This window comes from Schizophyllum commune (assembly GCF_000143185.2).
Source record: "Schizophyllum commune H4-8 unplaced genomic scaffold SCHCOscaffold_9, whole genome shotgun sequence".
Classification (NCBI taxonomy): domain Eukaryota; kingdom Fungi; phylum Basidiomycota; class Agaricomycetes; order Agaricales; family Schizophyllaceae; genus Schizophyllum; species Schizophyllum commune.
This window is the reverse complement of record NW_026089546.1, coordinates 741,670-767,926: the sequence shown is the minus strand read 5'-3', so window position 1 is coordinate 767,926 and position 26,257 is coordinate 741,670. Positions and strand designations below refer to the sequence as shown.

Here is a 26,257-nt window from a genome sequence, read left to right as displayed (position 1 = left end):
GCATACCTCATAGTGTACTTCTACAGAATGAACAGCTAAGCCTTTGGAGCTGTAATACTCTGGACAGGCGCGAAGACATGTGAAGGCTCCTGGTCTGCTGCGAGCGATGGCGGTGAATCGACTGACATCATTGGCAATCTCCGACATAGAAAAGCGCGGAAGCTTGGACTCTTTCCCTCCCGCCATTACCCATGCAGTCGTTGGCAGCGCGCACGATATTGCGCTCTCCCGTCGCTCTCACGATCCCCAGGACCTTCTGCAGGTCGCTGGTGACGTTGAAAAGCGTCAAGGTGCGCGACGGTGTCTGTCCCGCAATAGCAGATCGTGACTAACGCGCGTCGCTTGCGCGCAGTACACGGCGTCCTCCCTTGCTACCGGAGCGGGGCGTAATGGACAGGTCAAGTCCGGTGACCTTAGCCTGAAGCTGGCAATGCCGAAGGAGCTCGGCGGCGCGGGCGACGGTGCGAACCCGGAGCAGCTCTTTGGTGCGTAACATCCGCGGAGTCTTTCGATCTGCTTGGCTGAGACGTACGCGTCCAGGTATGGGCTACGCGGCGTGCTTCCTGTCCGCGCTTGGTGCTGTTGCACGCCAGCAGGGGAAGACGGACGCCATCAAGAACGCGTCCGTCGCCGTCGATGTCTCGATCGGCGAGCCCAGCGACAAGCCCGGGTTCGGGCTAGCCGTGGATCTGAAGGTCTCGGGTGCGGACGATGCCCTGATCAAGGCAGCGCATGAGGTGGGGCGCTTTGCAATCCCATTGGAGTGGTGGCGGGCTAACTCACTTTGCTTTAGATGTGTCCCTACAGCCGTGCGCTCTCTGAGGGTGTCGTCGTGAACGTATCCAAGGCATGAGAAGAGTTATACCACCTGAGCAGTAAGCTTCTGTATTACCATGTTGTACCTCTATGACTATGCGCATCAGCATATCTTCGTGTTCCTCCGTATCCTCTGCCTGAATTTCGGACCCCCAAACAAGGCAAGATTACATCCTGACGTCACGGCTAACGTTGTGGGCGCTTGCTCGTTGCCCTCGTCCATCCCTCCATCACGATACACGGACTTTACGGTCGGCGGTGTGCTCGGCTTCGTCATGATACGAACAGTACTCGCTGCGACCGGGGCTTATGACGACAGAAAGCCTTCATAGTCTACTGGCTTGCGAGTGCTTTAAAGGGCAAACGTGTACCCCACGCCACCTTTCCACTTTCTTGACTGCTACACTCAGCCACGCAACACAACCATGCTATCGAGGCTTGCGCTCCGTCAGACCCTCTCCCGCTCCCTACTTGCATCTGCGCGGGCGCCTAAGTCGAGAGGAATCGTAACTCTATCACCTAATGTCCTGGTGCGTGTTCGCAGCCATGTCTTCTCCATCATCTGACAGCAACTTCCTCTTCTCAGTACCTTTCATCTGCAGTAGCCGATCAGCCTGGACGCGCAGGCACCGCGAAGTCGCTCACCGACCAGCCTCTCGAGCTCAAGTTCGCCCGCCCGAAGACCATTGGCGGCAAGGGGAATGGGGTGCGTGCAGTCCCTCCCCTCGTCCCTTACCGACCCTCCGCCACCGACGCGACACCTGACACCTGCCTCTCCACCGGTGCCTCCAGCGCTGACATCACCCCCAGCAAACCCCCGAGCAGCTCCTGGCGATGGCCCTGTCGACGTCCTTCCTCGACGCGATGAACCTGGCCGCCAGCAAGCAGGGCAAGAACGGCATTACCGCGAATGCGAGGGTGCACGCGGCGGCGTTCCTGGGCCACCCGGAGAAAGGGCGCGAGGGGTTCGGCCTCTCGACGAGTATCGTGGTGGAGAACGTGGAGGATGACGAGCTGATACTCGCGGCGCGGGAGGTGAGTCAGAGCTTGCACTGCTGTGTACGAGATAGTCTTGTTTCGTTGGGGCTTTTTGGCAGATGGCGTGCGGGCGGGACGTTTGCTGATTATTTGGACAGTTATGCCCCTTCACGCGCGCCCTGACCGAAGGCATCGAGGTCAAGGTCATGAAGAGAGCAACGCCTTCGGAAGGTGAAGCTGAAGCCTCGGAGTGAATGTTAGTAAGGCGCCTCGGAGACTCACTGTCGGCGCTGTATACCCCAAGTACCTTACCATGGACTGGATGGCTGTCCCTGTACCCTACTATCTATAGTGATCTCTACTATCTAGCCGCAGATTATCTATCTGGAATACCTTCGCCTACTAGCGCCTTCGGCCTGTTTAGGATGCAAGAGAGTTCATAACCGCGAAGCTCGTTGGCGGCGCGCGTTATCCACGCGTTATGAGTTGCCTCCGAATGATGTTCGACATCATCGATGCGAGTGGCGCGCTCTATGTCCGCGAACATACTTCCCAGCGAACGCGCTACGCGCCCACCTTCCTAAAGTCACCGAACGTGGGGTGAGACAAGGGCTATGGGGTGGGAGGACTGCGGGGTGGCGAGGACGACCATCGACGTCAGTACGATCTGCAGCGCACCCGCACCCATCCTGTGCTGAACTCTACTTACTGACATGTACTCATAATCTCGGAGAATTCAGCACTACCTCCCTCCTCGACCATATGTCGGCCCTGCGATTGTCCATGGAGCAATATGATCTTAGTTGATATGCTATGCTACAATTGTACCACCTTCACATACCCTCCACTGGATCCGAAAGCAATTCTTCCCAACACCTCATCATAATCCAACGACGTCCAATCATTCGATGGGTTCTGCAACAGCACCCTTCCGTGTCGCGTCAGAGGCGTCCCCTCCACCCCCGGCAACCCCATACCCCCCTTCATCCCATCCCCATCCTCCCACCCCTCCCCCCTCAGCGGCCCCTCAAATGCGCCCGCCATCATCGCCTCATGCGAATTCAGCGACGGCACGTTATTCTGCATCGACCGCCCGTCGTCGTTCCCAAACATCAGCCCCGCGCTCGCGTAGTCCGGCGGCTGCACCCACACCGCGGTCCCGCACGGGCCCATGACGAGGTCCGTGCAGCGCAGCGCGCCCCGCGAGGAGTGGAAGCGCTCGGTGTGGACGGGCGGGAAGAGGAAGGGTGCGGGTGAGGGCGGGCGCGCGGGGTAGTTGTGCACGGCGGGGATGCGGGGCGCTGAGTGGGGAGCGATGGTTTGGGTGGGCGAAGTGGGTGATTGGGAGGAAGGTGGTTCGGCGGGAGGTGATTCGGCTAGAGGTAATTCGGTGTCAGGCGATTGGGTCGCGCCTTGAGTTGCAGGGTTTTGAGCGGGCGCGCTTGGGGTAGGCGAAGCCAGTCGCGCGGACGCAGATCCGGGGTATGGTGCCGTGGGGTATGTTACAGAGTAGTCGCCTCCTTCGTCGTCTGACTCTGCGGCGGCAGGGTTAGGCGATATCGTGTAGAGATCCAGTCCATGGGCGTCCGTCGTCCAGGGATCGTCGCATTCGGAGCGAATGAGGATGGAGAGTGGGTGAGCTGTCACGCCGCGGCGGCGGAAGGTTTGTACGGCGACACCGTCTACCCAGCCAAAGGAATGACTGGCGTATGGCCGGTACGTGAGAGGTTCTTTGTCGCGGGGACGAAGCTCAGGGGCTGGAAAGAGGTGGATAGAGCGTGCTCGGACGACTAGAATACTACGTCTTGCGAGTTCGACCAGTACACCGTTGTCGTGCTATTGGAAACCAACTCAGTGATCTGCAACCTGGTTCGGGAAGAAACACGCACCGTCAACAAGCTATCTTCCTCGTGTGGCTGCTCGAGTGTAGCGTATACACCCAGCTTCCAGTTGAGTATGATTGTCGATGTAAGATCGTCGCTTAAAGCGAGGATGTCTCCATCAAGCAATGTCGGCCTGAAGTTAGTCTCAAGCGGGTCAGCCAGTACTTCCTCCAGACGCGCATCTTCGCCCTCCTCACTCAGTCTCAACAATTGCACAACCTGACGGCTGAAAAAACACGCGCACTCAGCCATCTGCACGCGCGCATTGTAAGAAAATCGCGTACGGACTCGTCTTGTTGAAACCTCAGCGACAGCGCCACGGCCGCGTATGCGCATCCGGGCTTCCTATTCACCGCAAAGCCGTCGATCAACGCGCGTCGCGGGGACCATTCGCACGCCTTGCGCAAGCCCGTGCGCGCGTCGACGCGCCAGAGTGTCGCGATCGACCATATGCCCTTCGAGATGGTGAGCAGCCAGCGGCCGTCATAGCCGGGGAGAAAGCGGACGGCGGAGGGCGCGGTACCCGTGCCCATCTGAACGCTGCCGATCATGCGAGGATTGAAAGTGTTGGTGCGCCAGCGCGTCGCCAGGCCGTGCGCGCGGCGCACTAGGTGCTCTAGGTCGTGCGGGGGGAGGTTTTCGAGGGAGACATCGGGGAATGGGTAGCCAGGTGTGAGGATTTCAGAAATGCAGAAGTCGGTCCAGACTATCCGCAGGCAACTAGCGAGGTAAAACCTTCGGCACGTCTGTGCGGGGGAGGATGGGGAATCAGTGAATTGTGCATGTGCGCCAGCTTACGACCTTCCGTGCCAAGAACATTACCTGGCGTAGTGCGAGGATTTCTGGGATTTGGAGGAAGGAGAATATCTTGAGGACCACATCGTCGTCGAGGTCAATGAGTGACATGAGTTGAGGGTGCAGAGAACAATGGCGGCGGGCTTTGCTGATGTTTGGTGTTTGACGTCAGATCCGACGATCAGCAATCAAGTTGAACCTTCACGTGATCGATCTCTCGGACAACATGGAAAAGGCAACCTCTCCTCAACGTGCTCACGTCTAGACCCTTAACCCGACGGAAAAGATACCGAAGGACGCAAATTTTGGCTTCAAAGTTGTAGCAGACAACGTCCCCCATACCAGTAAGCATTTTCCTCACCGAACTTCCACTTCACGGTTAGCCCTCCGTCGCGTTGTTGCCTCCGCGCTATCTCCGTCTCGATGGAAAGTCTGATTTTCGGAGGTTGGCTCGGGATGGAAGGGTTTATGGACCGTTAAATCCGCTAACGGACGGGGCAGTATCCGATCGACCGGAGGCAAAATGTACCTCTGTTCCTGAAGATGAAAGGCCTCCACAACAGGCGAGGTGGGCGAGGGGAAATCGCTCTGCCACCCCGCCCTTCCCCGCTCAAATCTCTCCTTACGCTCCCCCAGCTTTCGTACGAGCTTTTTCTGGGATTCGTATCATGCTACGGCACGTAGATGGCGGCGTGATACGAAAAGGTCGGATTGTACTGCTTACTGAATCCTCGTTGAGTACGATCGAACCCAGATGAGCTGCCTGCAATTTTACGCCCTCGGCGTAGCTAGAAGTTCAAGTTCGCCTCCCTGCAGCACGGCTCTCCGCTCGCTTCAACACAAGCATATGTGCCGTGCGGCTTAAACTTGACACTCAAACCGTGAGGTCGGCCAATGGATGAGCGCGACGTTCCTGGCAGCAGGTGGTCGCGGAGCCAGCGCAGGGCGGGAATCTTCTGCGGCTTCTGAGGACTTCTGCGTCCTGCCCCGGCTGGGGCGCCGCACTGTTACGGCAACGCGCCCCACGGCGCAGGTGGGGTGAGCGCCGGGGCTCGGGTCCAGCGTACGCGCGGTGCGTTTGACACGGGGCATGCCGACTGGGGCCGATATCAGCGAGCGAGCTGATCCGAGGCTTGAGAGCGTCGAGGTGGGATGAAGGGGAGATGAGCGCCCCGTGGACGGGCGGCGTGCACATATCGGTGTCATCTGTGCGTTCTGTGCGCGAGGGGAGCCCGCTTCTAGCAGGCGGACAGAAAAGAACATGGGACAGCGGGGCAGATGGGGCAGATGGCGGGCAGTCGAGACGACGAGTTCCGGGGGGCCCAGGCCGGCAATCATCCCATCAGAGCAGCATCAATTCGCACTCTCCCGCAGACAGAGTCGGGATTGGAAATCCGCTGACGTCAGATGGGGGCGCCAGCTTTTCCTTAAAAGTCACAAATCGGCGCACTCCCCCTCCTCCCCCAACCGGACCCTGCAGACGACATGGCGGACGACAAGAAGCAAGCCGCGTTCGAGACCCCAGAGACCGGCTCAAAGCACTCCGACGGCGAGGACGACACCGGCCTCGTCGCACCCAAGTCCGTCAGCTACGCCAAGCCCCGCCCAGACGGGAAGATCGAGCTCAAGGATGAAGATGTCTGGGACAAGTTAGGATACACCTGGTCGCCCTTCAAGAAGTGGGGCATCCTCTGGTACGTTCCCCGCCTTTCCTCGCCGGCGATTTACTCACCTCCCCCAGTGTGATCTTTGCCGTCCAAGTATCCATGAACCTCAACGCATCCCTCTACGCCAACGCCGTCGGGCGGCTGTCGGAGGAGTTCAACATCTCCGAGCAGGCTGCTCGCGTCGGCCAGATGATCTTTCTCGTCGCATACGCGTTTGGCTGCGAGCTGTGGGCGCCCTGGAGCGAGGAGCTCGGCCGGTAAGTGTGCCAAGGCACCGTCTATTGTGACCGGATCGGGCTGACAGCGGACCCTATAGCTGGCCCATCCTCCAGGCCTCGTTACTACTCGTCAACAGTGCGTTGCCCCCGCCTCGATAATTTCTTATGTCCGCTGACGCCAAGCCCTCCCCTCAGTCTGGCAGATCCCGTGCGCACTCGCGCCCAATTTCGGCACGATCGTCGTATGTCGATTCCTTGGCGGTCTCTCCTCTGCAGGAGGATCAGTCACCCTCGGAATGGTATGTTGGCCGATCAATCATTAGTCTATTGCCCCCGCTCACCGATGATCACCAGGTCGCGGACATGTGGGAACAGCACAACCAGCAGTATGCGGTCGCGTTCATCGTTCTCTCGTCCGTCGGTGGCTCTGCGGTCGGTCCCATTATCGGTGGTTTCATCTCAACCTACTGCAACTGGCACTGGAACGTAAGTCCTTATTCGTGGCTCGCATATAAGCACCTTGCTAACGCCTGTCGCAGTTCTGGATCCAACTCATCTGTGGTGGTGTGGTTCAATTCGCGCACTTCTGGGTTCCTGAGACGCGCTCGTCCGTCCTCGTGACCCGTGAAGCCAAGCGGAGACGGAAGGAGGGCGAGGTCATGCTCTACAGCACGGCCGAAATACACGGTAGCGAGCTCACGCCGCGCAACATCATCCTGACATGGACGCGTCCCTTCGTCATGTTCATCCGCGAGCCCATTGTGCTCTGGCTGTCGCTTCTCTCCGGATTTAGTGACGCTCTCATCTTCACGTTCCTCGAGTCCTACTCGCCGGTGTTCGACCAGTGGGGCTTCAACGACATCACCAAGGGTTTGGCCTTCATTCCGTGAGTTTTTGTCTTCGAGATGTATAGTCTTTGCCGACTGACTGGCTCCCAGTATCATGATCGGCTACTTCCTTGCGTACTTCTCCTTCATTCCCTTCATCCGCAAGGACATGAAGGCGCGCAAGAACGACCCTGATGCCCTCGCTCCTGAGTCGCGGTTGTACTGGCTCTTGTGGAGTACGTCTTTCGGTCTCCTTTCCTTTGCCGTTCTGACTCCTCCATAGCTGCTCCCCTCGAGCCCATCGGTCTCTTCGGCTTCGCTTGGACGAGTTTGGGCCCGCCGCGCGTGCACTGGATCGCCCCTCTCCTGTTCTCTTCGCTCATCGGTATCGCCAACTACGCGATCTACATGGCGACGATCGACTACATGGTAGCCGCCTACGGCCCCTACTCCGCCTCTGCGACGGGTGGCAACGGCTTCGCGCGTGACTTCCTCGCTGGCATTGCCGCGATGTACTCCGTGCCCATGTACAATAACATCCCAGGCAAGCCGCTCGAGTACGCGACGACGATCCTGGCGTGCATTGGTGTTGTGGTCGTTATCCCGATTTATGTCTTCTACTTCAAGTGCGTTATTTTCCTTTCTCGGTGGGAAGGAGATATTGACAATCCTCTCAGCGGCCCAGCAATCCGCGCACGGTCCAAGTTCGCGATGACGCTGGAAAGCGAGCGGAAGGAGCACCAGCACCGCATCACCACCGTCGGCGAAAAGGCGCGCGCCGACCACATCGAGCGTGTCGAGGAGGGCACGGCCGGCGTCCCGACGAAGCGGGGCAAGAAGGGCAACGTCATCGACGACGAGAAGGCCGTCTGAGGCGCTCGTTCTCTTTCGTGCTGCCTTCCCGAAGGTCGCTGGCGTTTCCCTGCCACCGCCTTCTCGAAGTCAGACGCCACTGCATCCCGCGCCGCCTCTGCTACCACCACCGACATTAACCCCACATATACACACCACCATGTGAAGATAACCGGCGGTTGTACGAGGTACGCTGTACCACGGTAATGTTCTATACCCCCTCCGCGAAGCAAAAGGGTGTTATGTTATCCATCCGTTCTACCAACTCAACGATCTATCCTCACTACACGACACGCACACAATCAATTCACGTTACGAGCACTCAGCCTATAGACATACACACCACCTCTAGACTCCTACCGCCCGCTGGGATCTCCCCGCCGCGATGATATCTGGAGGTCCCGCGCAGTCTATGGCGCCTGCACATAATTGTCTTACTAGCCGTATATCACCCTTCTGTACGCCCTCGGCCTAGCGGGGGGCTATCTGTACTATAGTTACGTTCCTATGCACGACTATTTAACACGTCTTCAATGCACATTCTGACGACCGCATGAACCTCATTGAATACAGCGACGGCCCGCAGCAGACCTTATACAACGTCAATTTGGGGTTGGAAGATAGCTAGCGGCAAGGCAGCGAGGCGCTGAGTGATGGAATGAATGGCCATTGAACGCTTGCCATGTTTGGAAGGTATTGAGCACATCAACCTTCGCATGAGACCTCGCTCCCACCTCAGCGCAGAGACTGAGTACTTCCCCATGTTCTCTCATACTGCCCCAAGTACGCATTCAGTTCCCCATGCGCACAGATACTTCCCCATGGACGACATCCTATATCTGGCGGATCTGAATGTCCTCTCCACCTCGGGATAAATCCTCGCCTCATGTCTGCGTCGAGGGCGACTGCGCATTCTCGTCATGACAGGACGGGCGCTACCGTCATGACAGAGAAACACGTTCGTCATTGTGCGCGGGTGCTGCGAGATGGGCAGACGACGAGGTCGGGTGGAGCTCAGCCACCTGCACCCCGCAATCCTCTCACCCCATAAGCGTCTCACCCCGTATTCCTCCCCGCTTCTGCGTATTGGCGTGCTCTCACCCCAGGTCGGTGACTCTAGGTAGACGACCGCGCCCCCGCATTCGCACAGGCGGTGTGTTCGCGGGTATAAAGCGCATCGATGATGTGGAAGATCATTCGGAGGGGGACTGAATAAGCGTGAATAATGCGCACCACAAGCTTCGCGGCTGTGAACTGTTGCATTGAACTCTCCTGCTTCCAAAATAGGCGGGAGACGAGGGCGGCGAGAGGCTGATCATCTGCGGCTAGATATGAGAGGTCATCACGGGTAATAGGGTACAGGAGCAGCATGGCAGGGAATTTGGGTCATCATGCGCCAGAAACGAGCCTCAGGTGCCCTGCAGTCCACGTCTTCAGCGTTGGCTTCCGACAGACAGACCTCTTCATGACCCTGACCTTGGTAACTTGGTTGGGGCGCGTGAGGGGACTCAGCGGTCAGAGGATATGCCTTGTGCGTATGCACACCCTTCCCAATTTTCCGTGCCGCAGGTACCAGCTCCTCGAGGACTCGTTCCTCACCACAGGAACTGTAGGGACGAATCTATTGGCGCCCTTTCCTGTACGACCCAGATCATCGCCTAGAAATACCGACGTATATAACCTCGCATTCGCGGTAACCGTCACGTCAAAGAAGGACATCGCCAGGACCTGCTCAAGAATATCTGAGTATAGTACAATGACATAGAGAGATAGAAGGACCAGATGTCGCATAGACTCGGAGGAATGGTAAGGGACGAGGGCACTGAAGGAATTCGGCGCGCCGACGCGCAGGATGAGAAGGGGGAGGAAGTTGGCGAGCAGGGACGAGGAAAATGCAGGTATGCAGAGTTGTAGGGTTCTCCGAGAATCAATGGAATATGAGCTATGACAAAGATTGCTGCGTCTAGCGAGGATTTGTCGAGGTGGTATAGCTATCCAGAAGGTTTGAAGGTTGGCGAAAGCGGCGAGACATAGGGGGAGTGAGACGCATAGACAAAACTGTGTTGACGGAGCGGGAGCGCATAACATATATTGTCCTTCTACTTGCTCAACGCTCAGGGCAGAAGATGAACATGAGAGTAGGACGGAAGGCGAACATGAACTTGAACTGTCACGGAATCACAGTATTGTGACTGCGTGACACGCGTGCGAGATTGATCGAAAAGTACCGGGCGACCAACGCAACGCCAGTCCATCGTCAAGCGCGTCGAGCTCAGCATCAAGGACCGCCAGGAGCCTACGGTACGTCGCCTTGCTGCACGTACAACGCGTCGAGCGAAAGAACGGGAAAAAAAGAGCGCGATATGCGATGGATTGGTGCATCGCAAGTTAGATGACGGGTTGCTGATCCCCTCTGCAGGAACCCTCAAGATGTCTTCAAAACTTCCCTCTGTGCTGAGCGCGACCGAGGAGGACATTCAGCTCCTCCTTGCTGCCCAATGCCACATCGGCACCAAAAACTGCGACAAGCAGATGGAGCCGTACGTCTGGAAGCGCCGGGCTGATGGTGCGTCTTGCCCGCGATAACACTCGGATTTTGCTGAGGCAGCGAGCAGGCATCCACGTCATCAACATTGGCAAGACCTGGGAGAAGCTCGTCTTTGCTGCGCGTATCATCGCCGCCGTCGAGAACCCGAACGATGTCTGTGTCATTTCCGCGCGCCCGTACGGCCACCGTGCCGTCCTTAAGTTCGCCGCGAACACTGGCGCGCAGGCGATCGCGGGCCGCTTCACCCCTGGTTCTTTCACCAACTACATCACCCGCTCGTTCAAGGAGCCGCGCTTGATCATCGTCACCGACCCGCGCGTTGACCACCAGGCGATCCGTGAGGCGTCCTACGTCAACATCCCCGTCATTGCGCTCGCCGACACCGACGCGCCCCTCAAGTTCGTCGACGTCGCGATCCCGACGAACAACAAGACCCGTCACTCGATCGGTCTCATCTGGTGGTTGCTCGCGCGTGAGGTCCTCCGCCTGCGCGGCACCATCCCCCGCACCCCCGACGGCTGGAACGTTATGGTCGACATGTTCTTCTACCGCGACCCTGATGAGGTTGAGAAGCAGCAGCAGGAGGAGGCTCAGGCCAAGGCCGCTGCTGCTGCCGGCGAGGAGGAGGCGGCCGCGGCTGCCCAGCCGGGTCTCTCTCAGTGGGAGGTGACGAGCGGGCCCCAGGCTGGCGCGATCAACCCGGCACTCGCCGCGGGCGAGGGCGGTACGTATACTTCGTATTACGAGCGCGAACACCGTCTCATAGTCCGTCGCAGGTGCTCTCGACTGGTCCGCCGAGCCGGCCGCTGGCGGTCCTACGGACTGGTCTGCCGAGCCATCTGGTCCCACTCAGTGGACCGCGGATGCTGGCGCCACGACGACTTGGGATTAAGTGTAGTCACGTATGCTCTTACTTATGCGGTGGCGCGGCCACATTATGCTCTGCGTGCCATAAAATCTTTTTCTATGCCATCTCATGCAATCATCACCGTCCAGCGTGTCCTTGAAGTCGAAAGTGGCCATTGATTGCCCATCATATGCAACTCAATACGAGGGAAGGGTGGAATGTGTGTCGAGCGCTAATGTTCGTCCGCACACTGGAGAACGAAGTATACAACTCATGGGTATTCTACATCAAGGTATAACCCTCTTAGCGCAACGACCTTGGGAGTCATGTTGTTCAGGCGTAGTTGCGATATTTCCCTAGCTTTGATCATCTTCAACTGGCCGCCGTGGCCTGGTCTTCAGAACGACACCAGATTCGGAAGATACAGCGGTCCTACGGCCTCCCCCGCCAGCCACTCGATTGCGTCTGGCGCCAGTATGGGAGTGCAATCAGCCGGCTCTTCGACGTGCAGCTCTTTCAGGCCCCTCCAGCGCCAGATGCAGTGCAGAAAATCCTCGTGGTTGCCCATCCACTCCTGACACTCGATATTGCGAAGAGTCAATCGGCGGAGGGTTCCAGGATGGCCCATGTGCTCAGAAAAGCTCGCAAGCAGCTGGAACGTGAGGTCGGCTCGATGGTGGCCCCTAACATCGCGCACGACAATCTCCTCGAGAGCAGGAGCGTCGATCATGTCGAAGACTTCAAAGCAGCCCTGCCCCACTTCCAACGTGGACAAGGCGGACATGTTGGCGCGCTGGCGCCCCGACAAATGGCTCACGGTGTTCCAATCGGGGTCGTCGGACATGGACAGGCTCAAAGACAGCAGCGTGACGCTACATGCCTCCAGAGCGCTACGGACAACATCCAATCGCAGAACAACGTCGAATGCAAGGGAGAGGTGTGTGAGGGTAGGGAAACGAAGTCTGGGAATTCGGTGAACAAAGATGGGTCAGGGTTGTTGCGCCAGTGGAATGCCACAGCCAGGCGCTTCAACACCGTTGCCCCAGATAGAAAGTCGACCACGTCGTCCGTATTCTGACCCTCCAGAGTAATCGACACTTCTTCGAGTTGTGGTAGGTAGTACTTTGGCAGCGACCTTAGGAGATTGCACGATCCACGAAGAGTAACGGGCTGCCAACGCGAGGAGTGAGGGCCAAGCACTGCGAGAAAGCGCTCGAGTATGAGGTCGTCGTGCACAGTGTGCGACAGCTGTACAGGTAACACCCCTGATAGCTCTAGCTGGGCTTCGAACACGTCTCCAGAGGCAATAGAGCAGCCAGGAAATGGCGCTGTCGACGAAATGGGTGTCCAAAGCTGCAGTGTTCCGCGCGCGGCGGCTCGCCAGGCGCAACAGACGTGGGCCACTGTACACGTTGTATAGAGTGTTTGTTCAGCGAGGCTGGGCGAGAGGCGAGCGTGATAGACGAATATCTTTGATAAGATTTCACTGGGAAGGCGCCGCACGGGAGCAACGAGGGATTGGTTGAGCTCGAGCTGGCTGGACGATTGTCCGCGAAGCCGAGTCAGCTTTTGGATTTCAGAGTCAATCGACAGCATCCGTTCATGGATCTCTGTTGTGGAGATTTGGATGGCATCCCTCTCTGCAGATCCAGGGTTGAAGCCACTGCGATGCAGCTGGATGTTGGCGATTGAGGAAGCGCGTTTGAGCACGGTCGTGCAATCCATTGCCCTCGGAAAGGTTCGTCAGAGTACCGAGAAACTTGGCTGAGGACCTACAGGGCAGTGCAGGAAAGACTTCGTGGGGACGATGGAGGCCTGTGCTAAGGCTCGATATTGAATATTCACTGGATTGTCCGCGTGTCGGCCCGCGCTGCCGGTGTTACGCCGCAGACATCAAGATGCAGACGTCTGCCGTCTTCGCCAGCGCTGCGACTCAGCTCTTGCCACCATGCCGTCCTCCCAGTCCGTCCAGGAGTCCGCGATGAACTCCAAAGTGCTCCATCGCTTTCTGCGCGGAATAGCAAATCTCGCGCTGCATTCGTTCTTCACCGAGGTTCGCGTCATTGGCAGCGAGAACGTGCCCAGAAATGGGCCTATCATTGCGTGCGTGTCCCATCTGCCTTCTGGGGAGCACTACTGAAGATATCTGCAGTGCTGCGACCCATCACAACATGATGCTCGACCCAGTCATCTTGTGTACGCCCTCCTCTCCTCCCCTGCACGCGTCCTCACGCCCCTCGCAGCATGCACGTTCCCCTACAAGCGCATGCTCAATTACTGGAGCAAGGGTACGTCCTTATGTGGTCTCTTTTCCACACATGCTGACCCCTCGGCAGCAAGCCTCTTCAAAAACCCTGTCATGAAGTGGATCCTCCTCTCTTCGGGCAACATACCCGTCGACCGCAAATCCAAAGATCGTCAGGTCCTTTTCAAGGGCACTTTCGATGCATTGTCGCGCGGGGAAGCTGTTGCTGTCTTCCCCGAAGGCACGAGCTACACCGAGCCTCGTATCATGCAGGTCAAGGACGGTGTTGCCTGGGCTTCCCTCGAGTACTGCAAGTGGAGGCAACTCAATCCGGGGAAGGGACACGACGAGGACGTCAAGATCATCCCCGTAGCGATAGTCTACACGAACAAGTCTAAGTACAGGAGTTGCGTGCGTAAACACTCCATCTAAGGTATTCTCATGGCTGACGGTGTCTCAGGTCATCATCGAGTTCGGAAAACCCATCACGATGGACCCGTACAAGGACCATTTCCTATCCCCCACTGAGGGCGCATCCCGCGCGGCCGTCAAGCGCGTGACCCATCAGTTGGCAATGCAGCTCTTCGAGATGACAGTGAACGCGCCCGACTGGTGAGGTTGCACGCAGGCGACATCGACACTGCGCTAACGAGCTACAGGGACACACTGTACGCTGCAAGGATGGCTCGCGACATCATGTGGGAAGGCGAGAGAGCTTTGGACCTCGACCACTTTGTCGCTGTCTCTCAAACGTGAGTCTCGATTCCTTGACATTGGCTCGAAAGCTAACCGTCATTTCAGCCTCGTCGACCTCTTCGCTACTCCCAACTCTACCGGCAATGCTGTCTCAGTCAAGCGCCGCCTCCTCGAGTACTACTCCCTTCTACAGTCTACCCGCCTCTCCAACTCCGTCCTCTCTGCACTACCCCTCCCCCGCACGCTCGACCCCAAGTCATCCGCCACGCTGCCCTCGCGCTTGTACACCCTCGCAATCCTGCTGCGTGACTCGCTGTCCTCCCTCGCGCGGTTGCCCTTTTTCCTCTTCCCTCTCATCGTACATGCCCCGGTGTATGTCATGGGTCGTCTTGGCGCTCGCATGGTCAAGGACGAAGAGGAGACGCAGGCGCAGAACAAGGTTGCGTTTGGTTTCTTGTCACTGCTGCTAGTGTACCCGACGGCGTTCTTCTTTTTGTGGGCCCTGTTCTTGTACACAAGGACGGGTGCGATCCTAGCGTTCGTGACGGTCGCGCTATTTGCGAGGTATCACAACCAGATGATTAACGGTGAGTCCTCTGAACTTCCTGTCTTGGGACCTTACTGACGACGATGCAGATAACTACGAACATGCCAAGCGGCTCATCGCGACTTGGCGCGTCCTCATTGGCGTCTGGGCGCCCAAGCGGTGGGAGTACCCCCTCGCCAATCTTACCCAATACACCACTCCCGCCATCCCCAAGCCCAGCGAATGGGTCACACGCCGGCCCTCGCCATCGCCCAGCTCCTCTCCCAATCCTGGCAACAGCACGTCCCCCGCGCCTCAGGGTCGCAACGCCACATCTCCCGCTTCTGCCTCGTCCTCATCCTCCCTCATCCCACCCCAGCTACCGCCCGACCTTCAGCTCGGCACGGACATCGAGCCGCCGGTCAAGTCGCGCACCCGCCGCCCACCATCGCGCCGGATCATGCGCCACGTCCTGCGCGCGCGCATCGAGGCCGTGCGTGCGCTCGCAAGCCTGTTCGAGCAGCTCGAGCGCGAGCCCAGCAAGCGGTTGCGCGCGAGCGCTCACCTCGCGAAGGCGTACGGCGGTCTGGTGGAAGAGAGCAAGGGCGCGGAGATCAAGGCGGACGGCACGTCGGCGAGCGCGAGCGAGGACGTGCTGGCGCTGCCGGAGGGGTGGCGCACGGCGCGGGAGGTGATTGACTACCTGCGTGCGCGGGGCGGGAAGATCCCGCGGTTGGGCGGTGCGGAGAGGGAGGAGGGGGAGTGGGCGGCGGCCTTGAGTAGCGATGGGGAGACGAACTACAGTGGGACGGCGACGGCGGACGAGGAGCTGGAGTGGGTGCCGTCGAGTGCATGAGGTGACCAAATCTGGGGATTGTCAGGGCACGAGGGCTTTCCGGTGTGTATCAATGCGCGATAGCGTCGGGCGATTCGCCCAAACAGATGGGGATTGTATGTTGCAATTTACACTATGATACAAGTTGCTTTTTCTCTTCACTCGCTGCTGTCGTCCGACGCCAATGCCTCAGAATGGCGTGTTTGCCGGGAAAGCCATCGGGCCGCGGACCTCCTCGCGTTTGTCCTTCCCCAGGAGAAGCTCGACGAGCGTCAGCGCGAAAGGGAATGCCGTACCCGGACCGCGGCTATGTGCGGGGAGCGGTCAGCTCGCAGGCAACATCAGGGGAGGCAGCATGAGAGCGCATGCCTTACCTGGTCACCAACTTGCCGGACACAACAACAGGGGACTCGGAGTACTCGTAGTCTGCGTGATGGCTTCATTGAGTGCTCGACATAGGTGCGCCGAGGCGAAGGGCTTACCGCCTTCCAGCTGAGCTTTGACGCTCGGGTGCGACGTCAGCGGCTGCTTGGGCAGCTTCGAGGTCTGCGCGGCGAGGCTACCTGTACATAGTTTAGCTTCGGAACGACCGTCCTCGCAAGGGTCTCTTGCGATGTCACTCACCTGCACAGATCATTCCGACGTACTTGCCCGCATCGATGTACTTGCGAATGAGCTCCTGGACCGCCGGGTTCTGCGAAATCGTCTCCGCGCCCTTCGCACCGCCGGGAACTACCAGCAGGTCGAACTTGTCCTAACGGGCGTTTAGTACGAGCATGCGGTAAGGACAAAGACCTAACGCTTACCGGTCCAGAGTTCCCCGGCTCGAAGTAGGTATCGGGCAGGATCCCAATGCCGCGAGAGCCCTTCGCTACAGGGGGGTTGACGGATTTTGAATCATCCGCGGAAACGAAGGCAGACTGGACCTTCACGCCCGCGCGAACAAGGGTGTCGTAGGTGATGGTGCTTGAACGGGCATTAATGGTAAATCTGGGCAAGACAATAAATTGTGGTCGCTTACAATTCCATCTCTTCCGTTCCATCGGCGATAAAGATTAGTGCTGAAGGCATTTTTCTCTTCGGCTAGACTGGTCTGCCAGATGGTAGTTATCAGAGAGAACTGTGAAGCTGGACGACCTTGGGCATGATGTCAACCGAACCATGACACGTGCCCACTTCGGAATTTGCCGGTGGGCATGCGGCTTCCGGCCTTCGAGTCACCTCTTGCTCTCAACCCTCATTCGCGGCTGAATCATGTGTTGCCTTCAGGAGTTATTATTCCCCGCAAACAGTTTCCTACCTTGAAGATCTAAAGCATTCCCGCCAACAGTACATCTTGAACTGCGATGCGCTCCTCGAACGCGCGGCTTCTCTTGCCAGTATCGAACTACAGCGCAGGGATTTCGTCCCATCGACTCTCGAAACGCAGGCTATCCGCGAAATATCAAAGGAGCTGATCAACGAGATACGCTCAATTGACGCAGAGGACGAGCGGCTCCGCCACCTTCGTTGTCAGATGGTCAACCAGCTCGAAGTCAACCAGTCCGTCGCTGCTCCCGTGCGCCGTTTTCCCCCCGAACTTCTATCGGAGGTGTTCATTCACTACTCGGAGTCGATTTCCTCCACTCTCTGTATGATGACTGTTCCCTGCGTCTGCAGGTTTTGGCGGAGGGTCGCTCGAAGCACGCCCAAACTATGGACGTCTTTCAACTCTAGACCGCAAGATCGATCATATCGTCACCTCTGGCCAGACATATTGGCCCTGTCTGGAATGCTTCCGCTCACTCTTGATCATTATGCGATCGACGACGAACGTCTCGAAGAGTTTTTCGAATTCTTGCGTCCACATGCCGTACGGTGGCAAAGTATCAACTTGTCTGGAACTTGTACCACATTTCAGAGGCAGCCGAGCACTTGCCTGCCAAACCTCGAAGTGGCTTACATCTTTCTGAAGGAGCGTACCGGTAACGGGGCTCTCAAGTTCCTCGCGAACACGCCAGCGTTGAAGCTCCTCAGGCTCGAGCTCGTCATTCCGCCCAACGGTTCCGAGGCGATGCTACCCGCAGAGGAGATGGGTGCCTTCATACTGACAGATATCTTGTCCATACTACGGAGCTGTCACGCGTGCTTGACGACTTTGAACGTTTTGGTGCCCAACGTACCCGCGCTAGCACTGGATGATCTCCTAGTCATGGAGAAACTCTCGACACTCGAGCTGGGCGCCGCTTCTTATCGCCTGCTCGACTGTCTCGAGACACCCGCCGTCGAGAAAATCAGCCTCGACAACATTAACGAGCTCTCCGACGGCGACCCCTTCCCGACATTGGCTGACTTCCTCGCCCGCTTGCGACATCCTACCAAAGTCAAAGAGCTATGCTTCACATATATTAGGATGCAATCGCTAGATGGCTCGTTCCTGGAGTGCATGGAATATCTGCAACATCTTCGGGAGCTGCATGTGCAAGAGCCCACCAACTCTGCCAGAACCGCTCTATCTTGCAGGGATGTCCTGGTCGAGCTGACCTGCGTGGAGGACAGGGCGCCGCTCTTGCCGAACCTCGTCACAATCTCCTTGACGGTCGATGAGTCGGATGGCCGTATGTTACCCGCGTGGAGGAGCGCGTTGACGGAGATGGTCAGGTCGAGGGAGGTGCCGCGCATCTGTGCTGGGCAGGCCGTCGTCGCGTTGGAGCGGTTCGACACGAACGTGGATTCCACAGTGGACAGTTGAAGGCTAGTCATCGTTCTAATTACTGACAAGCTCGTATATTGTCTTCTGTAGACAGAAGGGCTGTGTTCTCGAATAGCCTATGTACTGCACTCAAGTATATAGCCAAGCAATTAGGAGGGAATATTACGCGGATGCGTGACTGAGCACCGTACGGTCCGTACCATTCATCCCATTCGAAATTGGTGGGCGCGTGGGGTTGCGTTGTCGTCTCCCTTTGTCCTCGACCGTCATGAACGCCCGCGCAGCCAGAGGTGAGTGCGCGAGTCCTCTTTCAGGCGCATAGGGTACGGCCTGACGGTGCTTGTAATCACGCAAACAGAGACATATGTTGACAGGCTCATCGCCCATGCGGCCTCGTACGGCGCTCGCATCGAGCTGCAACGACAAGGATTCATCCCCCCACCAATGGAGCGCCAGCAGATCCTCTTGGCCGCACATCATCTAACGCAAGGGATCCGGTCCATCGACACCGATATTCAATGGCTCGTCACCCTTCGCGCGCGCATGGGCAGCCAGCTCGCGATCAACGCGTCCGTTCTCGCTCCAATTCGCCGGCTTCCTCCAGAGCTGCTGTCTCATATCTTCGTCCTACTCGCGATGGAGATAGATCCCTGCATGAGAGCGCACACTATCCGCGATACTGTGGCCCGGGTCTGCAGAGAATGGTACACAGTTGCGCGGAGCACACCTCGCCTGTGGACCTACATCTCGTCGACGTTGCATGACCTGCCGCCATCAACCCCTAGGCGATACTCGGCGCAGGCGGCACTAGCTGGCGGTCTTCCTCTGCACCTGGAACACGGAGTAGGCGACGAGGACTATGAAATCGATGACGCCCTACTCGAGTCTTTCCTTGAGGAGTTGCTACCGTACGCCTCTCGGTGGCAGTATATCCGCCTCAACAGCTCGGGTGCCTTCTTTGCTGCCTTCCATGTAGGAGAGCTGATAGCATTGGAGGAGGCCCAAATATGCGTATTCCCCCCACTTGAAAGTGGGGCCGCTGGCTTTCTCGCCGGTGCATCTGGTCTGCGACGTCTGGTTCTCTCATATCAGCAAATGGACGGCGATGACGACGAAGAGAATATTATCACAAGGCTTTCGGTGCCAGCATTCCCACAACTCGAGGAGCTTACAGTGATTATAAACACCTATATCGATATGCAGCCTTTTCTATCCTTGCTTCGCGGATTCAGTAACTCGTTACACAACCTCTCCGTCTTTGCGCACTTCAGCGATCCCGAGAATGCGTACATTCCTCCTGTCGAGTTGATTGCACTGGAGACTGTCATGGCATTTAATCATGGCTACCGGCTACTCGACCATCTCGTCACACCAGTCTTAGAGGAGATCGTCATCGAAGATGTGTACATCGATGACCATGGCGATCCCTTCCCCCTGCTATCCTCCTTCTCTTCGCGAGTGCACCGCTATGATCGACTCAAACACCTCACCATCATCGATGTTTCTTTCGACAACGTCAACGGCGCCAATTCCTTCCTCCAATGCGCACCCGCGTTGCACTGGGTGGAGGAACTACACATGAGGGACTCGGTCTCACTCATGACAGAGGAGGTATTGCAGGAGTTGACTTGTGCGAGTGACAAGGCGCCACTGCTACCAAATCTCGCACATTTGACGCTGCTTGGCTCGCGCCGTCCCTCGCGCGCATGGAAGGTCGTTTTACGGGCGATGGTGGCGTCGAGGAAGGTACCTCGCGTGTGCGCATCGCAAACTGTCGTCGCTCTGAAGGACATCGTGACGGACGTGGAGTACTAAATTGACACCTATGCCTTGCACTCGTCATCAGGCAGTAGTGATGCCCACTACTTTGAATAGCTTCGGCGCCCAGATGATAGTAATAACCACGGACGTTCTTCAGTACTGACAATCTATGTTTCATTGTAATGTATTGCGATGTAACGAGGAGTTCGAGTTCATCCTCTGAGTTAACACAGGAAGCTTTGCATCTATCCAATCATTGGCAGACCAAAATCTACCCGTGACGCGCCACAAGTCGTGACTCCGAGTCAGCTGACCGCGAAACGTCGTAGTTTTCAGCTCTTGTACTTAACCAGCATCACGACGTGAGTCTTGCATATTAAAGAAGCTGAATTCGCAGGTAATATGACAGTCGTATCTTTGCTATTGCATCTTACCAAGTCCTTCAAGGCATGGAAGCAGACGTAGGAGCTCTCCTTGAGCGCGCTACTCCACTCGCCAATGTTGAGCTGCATCGCGGCGGTTACGTCCCTGACACGGACGAGGAATATGCGCTGAGAAGATCTTCGCGCGAAATATCAGCGAAAATGTTGGCGATCGACTCCGAGATACAAATGCTCTCCGTCCTTCGCGGGAAGCTATCTGGTCAGCTTGAACTCAATCAAGCCCTTCTCGCACCCGTCCGCCGACTTCCGAACGAAATCCTGTTCAAGATATTCACCTACTATGCGCATCCGATAGGCTTCTTCACGCCCTTTCTGATAACGCGGACCGTGGCCTGCGTCTCTCGCGCATGGCGTGCTGCTGCGCGAGGCACTCCGGGACTATGGACTTCCATCTCGTCAAGAACGGTATACCCCGGATGCTCCCCTCCATCGCAGACTGCTTGCGCAATGCAGGCTGACATGACGGGGATGCTGCCACTGCAATTATCTCATCCCGTTAGCGATGACGCCGCTCTACAGCACTTTACGCAGGCGCTGGACACGTATGCCTCCCGCTGGCAATTCATCTCCTTCCACGGATCCTGCAGCACTCTCCGAAAAGAGCCTCGTCGTAGCCTCCCGAGCTTGGAAGCTGCAGCAGTGACCATCGTTGGTCCGCCCACAGGCGACGTGCTTGATTTCCTTGCTGACGCACCTGCATTGAAGGACTTGAAGGTCGTGTTCAATTACCTCGAAAGCGAGCTACCGGAGACCTTCATGGTTCCTTCATTCCCGGAACTCACCATCTTCCCTACGCTCACACACCTATCGCTTTCCTTCAACAGTTGTCTGCGACTCGACATGATCTGCCCTGCGCTGGACACTTGTCGCGGCACCCTTATCTCTCTGACTTTGTCCATGGCCATCGATTCGGGCTGGGGGATGGTATTGGGGGGTTGGATCGTACCCATTACGATGACCGCCCTCGCAACCATCGAACTGGGCTCAGCGTGTTACGAAGTGCTCGAGCACATCGACACACCAGCTCTCCAGGAAATAACCATTCGCGACGTGTCGGAGGATATGCGTTCCCCATTCCCTGCGCTCACAGAGTTCGCATCCCGCACGCACCCCTCTGGAACGCTCACGAGGCTCAATCTGTGGAATATAGAGGAGGAAGACGAGACGAGCGACTCCTTGCTACTGTGCTTGGACGAGTGGGGTGGTCTTCAAGAATTGTGCGTCGTGGAGCCGGAGAACCACGCCCCCATGATGCCGGATTGGGCTTTCAAGCATCTTCAATGTGCGGCCGACGAGGTGCCGACGCTCCCGAACCTCAAGGCGTTCTCCCTCACCGCGAGGCCCCGCCGGCCATGGAACGCGTATAAAGCAGCATTGGAAGCGATGATTCTGTCTAGGGAATCGGCGATGGAGTGCGCTTCGGAAGCCGTCGTTGCTTTAGAGCGCGTGGACCTGAAAGTGGACTATGTGTAGGTCAGAAAAGCTATAGATGGTTAGTACACACCCCCAAACTCAAGAGAAGGACGCTCTTACCTGATTTTTTGGGCAGCCTGTAACAGGACTCTGCGTTGCGTACGCGCTGTAATCAATGACAACGCGATAGATGTTCCTTGAGCATAACAGCCATGCAATTATGTTCCTCTTTCTCTATCCCGTTTTGGTGGGCCACTAAATGCTGACGATGTAAGGGTGAGTCTGGCGGGAGATCGAATTTCGGGTCTCGGATATGGAATGCGCAACGAAGTTTGAGACGTGACTGCCATGGTCGCGCGACATGCAGACGTACTCACCCGCCCCTTTACTTTAGGTTTCATTGCAACCGCTGTACATTCGCGATGTTCTGCATGTCTTGCTCAACCCGCAACTTGTCCTCGACCACCACCATCTGCAAGTAGCCTGCAGTCAAGAATACGCTTTCGCAAAGAAGTACTTTTATACAAGATGATGCGCATATTGAAGAAGCTGAAGACGTCCCATCATACTGGACGCTCACTTGATATCATCGCCAGGCGAGGCTTCCCACCTGTAAGTCGATTTTATCGTAACCCCTTGCCGTTTCACTTACCCCCCGCGCAGGCTGACTCCAAAATCATGCAATGGGTACTGACGAACGATCCCGCTATCACCCTCGCTCACCCCAAATCTGTGCAATGCTTCATTGAAGCCATCGCACACAACCCTGCCGTTCAACTCAGCCTCGAGCACGTCCACCTCGTCGCGCCAGAGCACCCCGAGGACCGCAGCGCCATGCTCCACGCCCTCCTCGCGCTCTTCTCCATCACGCGCTCCGCCTACACCCGCCTCACCCCGCGACTCACTTGCATATATGCGCACGGGCCATGGACGCCCGCCGAGACACGCATGCTGGCCGACCTTACGCACTCCCCGCCCTCCCGTTTGCGCGCGCTGCTCCCGCGTGAGCATCCCTTGGTGCATGTCGTCCACCGAACCGTCGCCCACGTCCGTGCCGCACATCCTCCCGCGCCCCGGCGGCCCACCACGCAGGAGAAGATCCGCGACGCACTTAGCCGCGTCGCGCATTTGCACCTCAAGCGTCGCGCGCAGCACACGTCGATGGCGCACGCGCACGAGATGGCGATGCGCAGCGACGAGGAGATTAGCCGGTCGGCGTTCGATACGCGGGAGATGCGGAGGACTTTCACAAATGCTTTGGCACACTTGACGCGGTCCAAGGCATCCAGAAACCCGAAGCCGAAGGCGAGGACGGTGCCAGCCGCGGCGCCCTGGTTCGTGTCGACGCGCAGGGCGACGGCGTTGGTGGTCGAGGCGCGCCGAAATGCTCGCCCATCGCGCGCAATTGCACCGGCCATGCGACGGATAGCTAGCGGCAACTCGCCACGCCGTTTGTCGATTTCAGCCTACTTCCCAGTTCGTCGTGGTTCGCTGTCAAGCTTCTTCCCTCTGTCGGCGCCGATGCTGTCCTTCTCGCTGCCTTGCCCACCGGAGACTGTAACGCTGATTGTGGTCGACCAGACCATGAAGGTGGGGCAGACATTGGGAACCAGGGCAGTGTCAGTCTGGACGGCTTGGCCATTGTATCTCATTCTGTTCTCGCTGTTCCTCGCATATCGCACGCTTCTTCTCTATGGCTCGCATTAGTACGTGGATTGCTTGGACTTCGCTCTTCTCACCTACTTCGTTCACTTATCGGACAAAGAACGTAACACCACACTGTACATTAGCACCATATCATACTAAACGGATGATTGAAGGAAGAATGGTTGTTGGCATTGTCTGACCTTTGTTCACGAGAGATGACAATATTGCGCCGTGTATCCAGAGAACCAGAATCCAGAAAAAATCATTCAAGATACCCGAAGCCGACCTGCGCGTCAGCAACAATGGAGCCCCCTCCTGGTGAGTGCTATGGCAGAATGGGGGCGAACTTTGAAGGCTGGGAAGTGGCACAGGGCCGCGCGGCAATATGTGGCGGAAGTGGCGTCAAGGTCACATGATCGCTTTTCTCTTGTTTGTTGATCTGTTGATGTTAAACAAAAGCTGTAGAGCTGGACCATCGCGTATAAAACGCGGCGGTCCCTCTCTCCATCCCCCAACAACCTCCTTCTTCAATTTCCCTTCCCCCCCTTTTGGCTCGCTCACTTCTCCCCCCATTCATTTTACCTCCCATTCGACCCTCTCTGGGGTCCCACACCGCTCGCGCTCCCCTGGACCGGGCTTAAAGTGTTGCTGAACCCAGTCGGCTCGTACGTGTCTCTCCTCTCTGGGGTCGTCTCCAGGCGCCCAGAGTGGATTCACTACGGACACTGGCCGTGGCGACGCAGTGTGGGCTTGCAGGGAGGACGGCTGTTATCGGCATGCGATGGTGAGTCCGCGGCGCATGTTTGACCAGTCGTTTCAGTATTCACCTCTTCTTATCCTTTTCATTCTCATCTTCCTATCCTATCCTTTGCGCCTCGAGAAGCGCTCACTGCCCATGGTTCCAACGGACCGGCGTAAGCGTCAGCTAGCCTCGGGAAGCTCGAGGCTTTTGTCGTTGAGGTCGTCTTCGGACGCGCAACGCAACTGTAGTAGGACCCGATATTGGCGGGCGACGCGGTGAGGGCTTCGAGGCGGAGCAGTTGAACTCGTGCGTTCAGGTCAATCGTGGACCTCATCGGAAAGCGGCGTCTGGCGCACGGTCAATTGCATCTTCGGCCATACATCCGGCGCTCTGGCTCACGCCTAAAGCTTCGCCGATGTGTGGTTTGGGGTCTTAGGCTCTCGTTGTCGCTCTTCTGTTGCTGTTCTTGCAGGCGACGTGAGCCCTCCAATATAGATATGATGGTGTTCTCTTGTACTCGAGTATTAGCTTGCGTTGTCGTGTATACTAGACAGGTCTCCTTTGAACCTCTGCGCACGGGAAACTTACGTGACTCGCTTGTGTTACGTCCGTGAAATCCAGCCCCTCGCCCGTCGAGGGCTGAGGTTCCATTGCGTTGACAGCCTGTGACTACTGCGAAATGGCACCGCTGATGCGACTGAAGGACACCAGAGAGCCCTTGCTCTCGAAGCGCCGGCCCGGGATGGACCCACGTTGAGGGAAGCACACGCGCCCACATGACGGTCACGTACGTGAGGCTTCACCCATGGTTGAAGGCTTGAACACGATGAGGACGGAGAGACACAAGCACATTGACGTTTGACAATTTCATGACGGTGCGTTCGCATGACGCAACGCGCGAGCACACGACGAAAGGGATATGTCCAGTGAAGAATGTGATCCCATTGCAAAACTAGTCTATGCTTTTGGCGACTACAGCGACGCATTAGGGAGTAGTTAAGATTCGAGCGGAGCGCGTACTCACCAGGGTAAAGCAGCGCGCAGATGCCACGTTAGTGTAGCATTTACTTGAGCTGGGAGAAGAGCTTGGGCGCTGCGCAGTCCTACTTCGGGTCAGTACATGGCGGGAGCCTATGCAGGGAGTACGCACGTCTATGCAGTGCATCATGCTAAGGGGTGCATCAGTAAAGGGAACGCAGAGAGTAAGACGCGAGACGCACTGGACTGTGGATGCGTGCAAGTAACGTGAAACAGCGGTCAGCTACTAGGGAGGTCAAAGTCCGGAAAGTATACGCACAGCTGCAAGAATGTCAGTACAGGGGTATAGAAGAGAAGAGGTCGAACACACAGTTCCTCAACGCAGTCCTCGCCGTGGAAGCCCTCGCCTGCCTGCACTTTCTCCTGGCAGTGCTCAAAGTGCTTCGCCAGCGCCGCACACTTCTGCTCCTTGCACTCCTCACGGATGACCGGGTGAGACTGTAGCCCCGTCAGCAAACAAGTCCGCGTATAAGTCGCCGGACGCACATCCTCAGGCTCCTCCTCCTCTTCCTCCTCCTCAGCGGGCTCCTCCTGGGCCTCTTCCTCTTTGGGCTCCTCCTCAGCGGGCTCGGGGTCCGCGTCGGCGTGCACGGTGGGCAGTAAAGACGAGAAGAAGTCGGTGATGCTCATGGCTGGCGGTGTGAGCGCACGCTGGTGCCGGTCAGAGTTTAGCAATGGCTCGCTTGCGGTTGGCGACGGGACTTCGGAAAATGGCGTGGGACCCGGCACCCGGGGCGAGCCGGCTGCGACGCCACAAAGTGCGGGGCACCGGGCCTGACATCCGGTCG

At 57.4% G+C, this 26,257-nt stretch overlaps 14 protein-coding genes across 14 annotated transcripts; 8 read left to right on the top strand and 6 right to left on the bottom strand.

The window, feature by feature from the left end:
- Window positions 1-165: 165 nt before the first annotated feature.
- On the top strand, window positions 166-1,034 carry SCHCODRAFT_02633925 (OsmC-domain-containing protein). Its single transcript, XM_003029638.2, has 5 exons — window positions 166-290; window positions 353-485; window positions 541-737; window positions 794-875; window positions 924-1,034. Exons 1-4 carry the CDS (start codon window positions 192-194, stop codon window positions 851-853), a joined length of 489 nt encoding a protein of 162 aa, XP_003029684.2. The 5' UTR covers window positions 166-191; the 3' UTR covers window positions 854-875; window positions 924-1,034.
- Window positions 800-2,202, top strand: SCHCODRAFT_02633918 (uncharacterized protein). The gene is made up of 5 exons (XM_003029637.3): window positions 800-875; window positions 924-1,346; window positions 1,403-1,522; window positions 1,627-1,851; window positions 1,953-2,202. The coding sequence occupies exons 2-5, from the start codon at window positions 1,242-1,244 to the stop codon at window positions 2,046-2,048; spliced, it is 546 nt and encodes a 181-aa protein (XP_003029683.1). The 5' UTR covers window positions 800-875; window positions 924-1,241; the 3' UTR covers window positions 2,049-2,202.
- Window positions 2,203-2,394: 192 nt separating this feature from the next.
- Window positions 2,395-4,615, bottom strand: SCHCODRAFT_02549003 (uncharacterized protein). The gene is made up of 4 exons (XM_003029233.3): window positions 4,476-4,615; window positions 3,966-4,423; window positions 3,684-3,903; window positions 2,395-3,630 (listed from the first exon to the last, which is right to left on the bottom strand). The coding sequence occupies exons 1-4, from the start codon at window positions 4,581-4,583 to the stop codon at window positions 2,611-2,613; spliced, it is 1,806 nt and encodes a 601-aa protein (XP_003029279.1). The 5' UTR covers window positions 4,584-4,615; the 3' UTR covers window positions 2,395-2,610.
- Window positions 4,616-5,957: 1,342 nt separating this feature from the next.
- SCHCODRAFT_02510346 (MFS general substrate transporter) lies at window positions 5,958-8,057 on the top strand (the record flags this gene model as incomplete). The annotated part of the gene is made up of 9 exons (XM_003029636.1): window positions 5,958-6,166; window positions 6,214-6,396; window positions 6,456-6,493; window positions 6,553-6,656; window positions 6,712-6,843; window positions 6,897-7,243; window positions 7,296-7,420; window positions 7,468-7,810; window positions 7,862-8,057. 9 exons carry the CDS (start codon window positions 5,958-5,960, stop codon window positions 8,055-8,057), a joined length of 1,677 nt encoding a protein of 558 aa, XP_003029682.1.
- A 1,095-nt stretch (window positions 8,058-9,152) lies between these two features.
- On the bottom strand, window positions 9,153-9,407 carry SCHCODRAFT_02509645 (uncharacterized protein; the record flags this gene model as incomplete). The annotated part of the gene is made up of 1 exon (XM_050343219.1): window positions 9,153-9,407. One exon carries the CDS (start codon window positions 9,405-9,407, stop codon window positions 9,153-9,155), a length of 255 nt encoding a protein of 84 aa, XP_050198769.1.
- Window positions 9,354-10,211, bottom strand: SCHCODRAFT_02633907 (uncharacterized protein; the record flags this gene model as incomplete). Its single annotated transcript, XM_050345790.1, has 1 exon — window positions 9,354-10,211. A coding segment is annotated over exon 1 (493 nt), but the record flags the coding sequence as incomplete, so codon positions are not given.
- Window positions 10,212-10,278: 67 nt separating this feature from the next.
- Window positions 10,279-11,616, top strand: SCHCODRAFT_02633906 (40S ribosomal protein S2). Its single transcript, XM_050345789.1, has 4 exons — window positions 10,279-10,337; window positions 10,456-10,602; window positions 10,652-11,308; window positions 11,361-11,616. Exons 2-4 carry the CDS (start codon window positions 10,467-10,469, stop codon window positions 11,474-11,476), a joined length of 909 nt encoding a protein of 302 aa, XP_050198767.1. The 5' UTR covers window positions 10,279-10,337; window positions 10,456-10,466; the 3' UTR covers window positions 11,477-11,616.
- Window positions 11,617-11,820: 204 nt separating this feature from the next.
- On the bottom strand, window positions 11,821-13,156 carry SCHCODRAFT_02548994 (uncharacterized protein; the record flags this gene model as incomplete). The annotated part of the gene is made up of 2 exons (XM_003029231.3): window positions 11,821-12,282; window positions 12,330-13,156. 2 exons carry the CDS (start codon window positions 13,154-13,156, stop codon window positions 11,829-11,831), a joined length of 1,281 nt encoding a protein of 426 aa, XP_003029277.1. The 3' UTR covers window positions 11,821-11,828.
- Window positions 13,157-13,412: 256 nt separating this feature from the next.
- SCHCODRAFT_02510249 (uncharacterized protein) lies at window positions 13,413-15,754 on the top strand (the record flags this gene model as incomplete). The annotated part of the gene is made up of 8 exons (XM_050343232.1): window positions 13,413-13,534; window positions 13,584-13,627; window positions 13,675-13,719; window positions 13,768-14,087; window positions 14,137-14,288; window positions 14,336-14,428; window positions 14,478-14,959; window positions 15,009-15,754. The coding sequence occupies 8 exons, from the start codon at window positions 13,413-13,415 to the stop codon at window positions 15,752-15,754; spliced, it is 2,004 nt and encodes a 667-aa protein (XP_050198766.1).
- Window positions 15,755-15,759: 5 nt separating this feature from the next.
- Window positions 15,760-16,863, bottom strand: SCHCODRAFT_02362868 (DJ-1). Its single transcript, XM_050342478.1, has 6 exons — window positions 16,755-16,863; window positions 16,540-16,699; window positions 16,358-16,487; window positions 16,216-16,296; window positions 16,108-16,159; window positions 15,760-16,040 (listed from the first exon to the last, which is right to left on the bottom strand). The coding sequence occupies exons 1-6, from the start codon at window positions 16,802-16,804 to the stop codon at window positions 15,923-15,925; spliced, it is 591 nt and encodes a 196-aa protein (XP_050198765.1). The 5' UTR covers window positions 16,805-16,863; the 3' UTR covers window positions 15,760-15,922.
- A 31-nt stretch (window positions 16,864-16,894) lies between these two features.
- Window positions 16,895-18,609, top strand: SCHCODRAFT_02691016 (uncharacterized protein; the record flags this gene model as incomplete). Its single annotated transcript, XM_003029633.3, has 2 exons — window positions 16,895-16,923; window positions 17,003-18,609. 2 exons carry the CDS (start codon window positions 16,895-16,897, stop codon window positions 18,462-18,464), a joined length of 1,491 nt encoding a protein of 496 aa, XP_003029679.1. The 3' UTR covers window positions 18,465-18,609.
- Window positions 18,610-18,665: 56 nt separating this feature from the next.
- Window positions 18,666-20,449, top strand: SCHCODRAFT_02548982 (uncharacterized protein). Its single transcript, XM_003029632.3, has 2 exons — window positions 18,666-18,715; window positions 18,784-20,449. Exons 1-2 carry the CDS (start codon window positions 18,694-18,696, stop codon window positions 20,238-20,240), a joined length of 1,479 nt encoding a protein of 492 aa, XP_003029678.1. The 5' UTR covers window positions 18,666-18,693; the 3' UTR covers window positions 20,241-20,449.
- A 186-nt stretch (window positions 20,450-20,635) lies between these two features.
- Window positions 20,636-23,749, top strand: SCHCODRAFT_01214963 (uncharacterized protein; the record flags this gene model as incomplete). Its single annotated transcript, XM_050341263.1, has 3 exons — window positions 20,636-22,098; window positions 22,639-22,654; window positions 22,706-23,749. The coding sequence occupies 3 exons, from the start codon at window positions 20,636-20,638 to the stop codon at window positions 23,747-23,749; spliced, it is 2,523 nt and encodes an 840-aa protein (XP_050198764.1).
- A 1,481-nt stretch (window positions 23,750-25,230) lies between these two features.
- On the bottom strand, window positions 25,231-26,175 carry SCHCODRAFT_02633883 (Non-heme 11 kDa protein of cytochrome bc1 complex). The gene is given in 7 exon segments (XM_050345788.1): window positions 25,231-25,403; window positions 25,456-25,534; window positions 25,582-25,600; window positions 25,740-25,741; window positions 25,763-25,768; window positions 25,782-25,907; window positions 25,956-26,175. 6 exon segments carry the CDS (start codon window positions 26,097-26,099, stop codon window positions 25,496-25,498), a joined length of 336 nt encoding a protein of 111 aa, XP_050198763.1. The 5' UTR covers window positions 26,100-26,175; the 3' UTR covers window positions 25,231-25,403; window positions 25,456-25,495.
- Window positions 26,176-26,257: the final 82 nt, after the last annotated feature.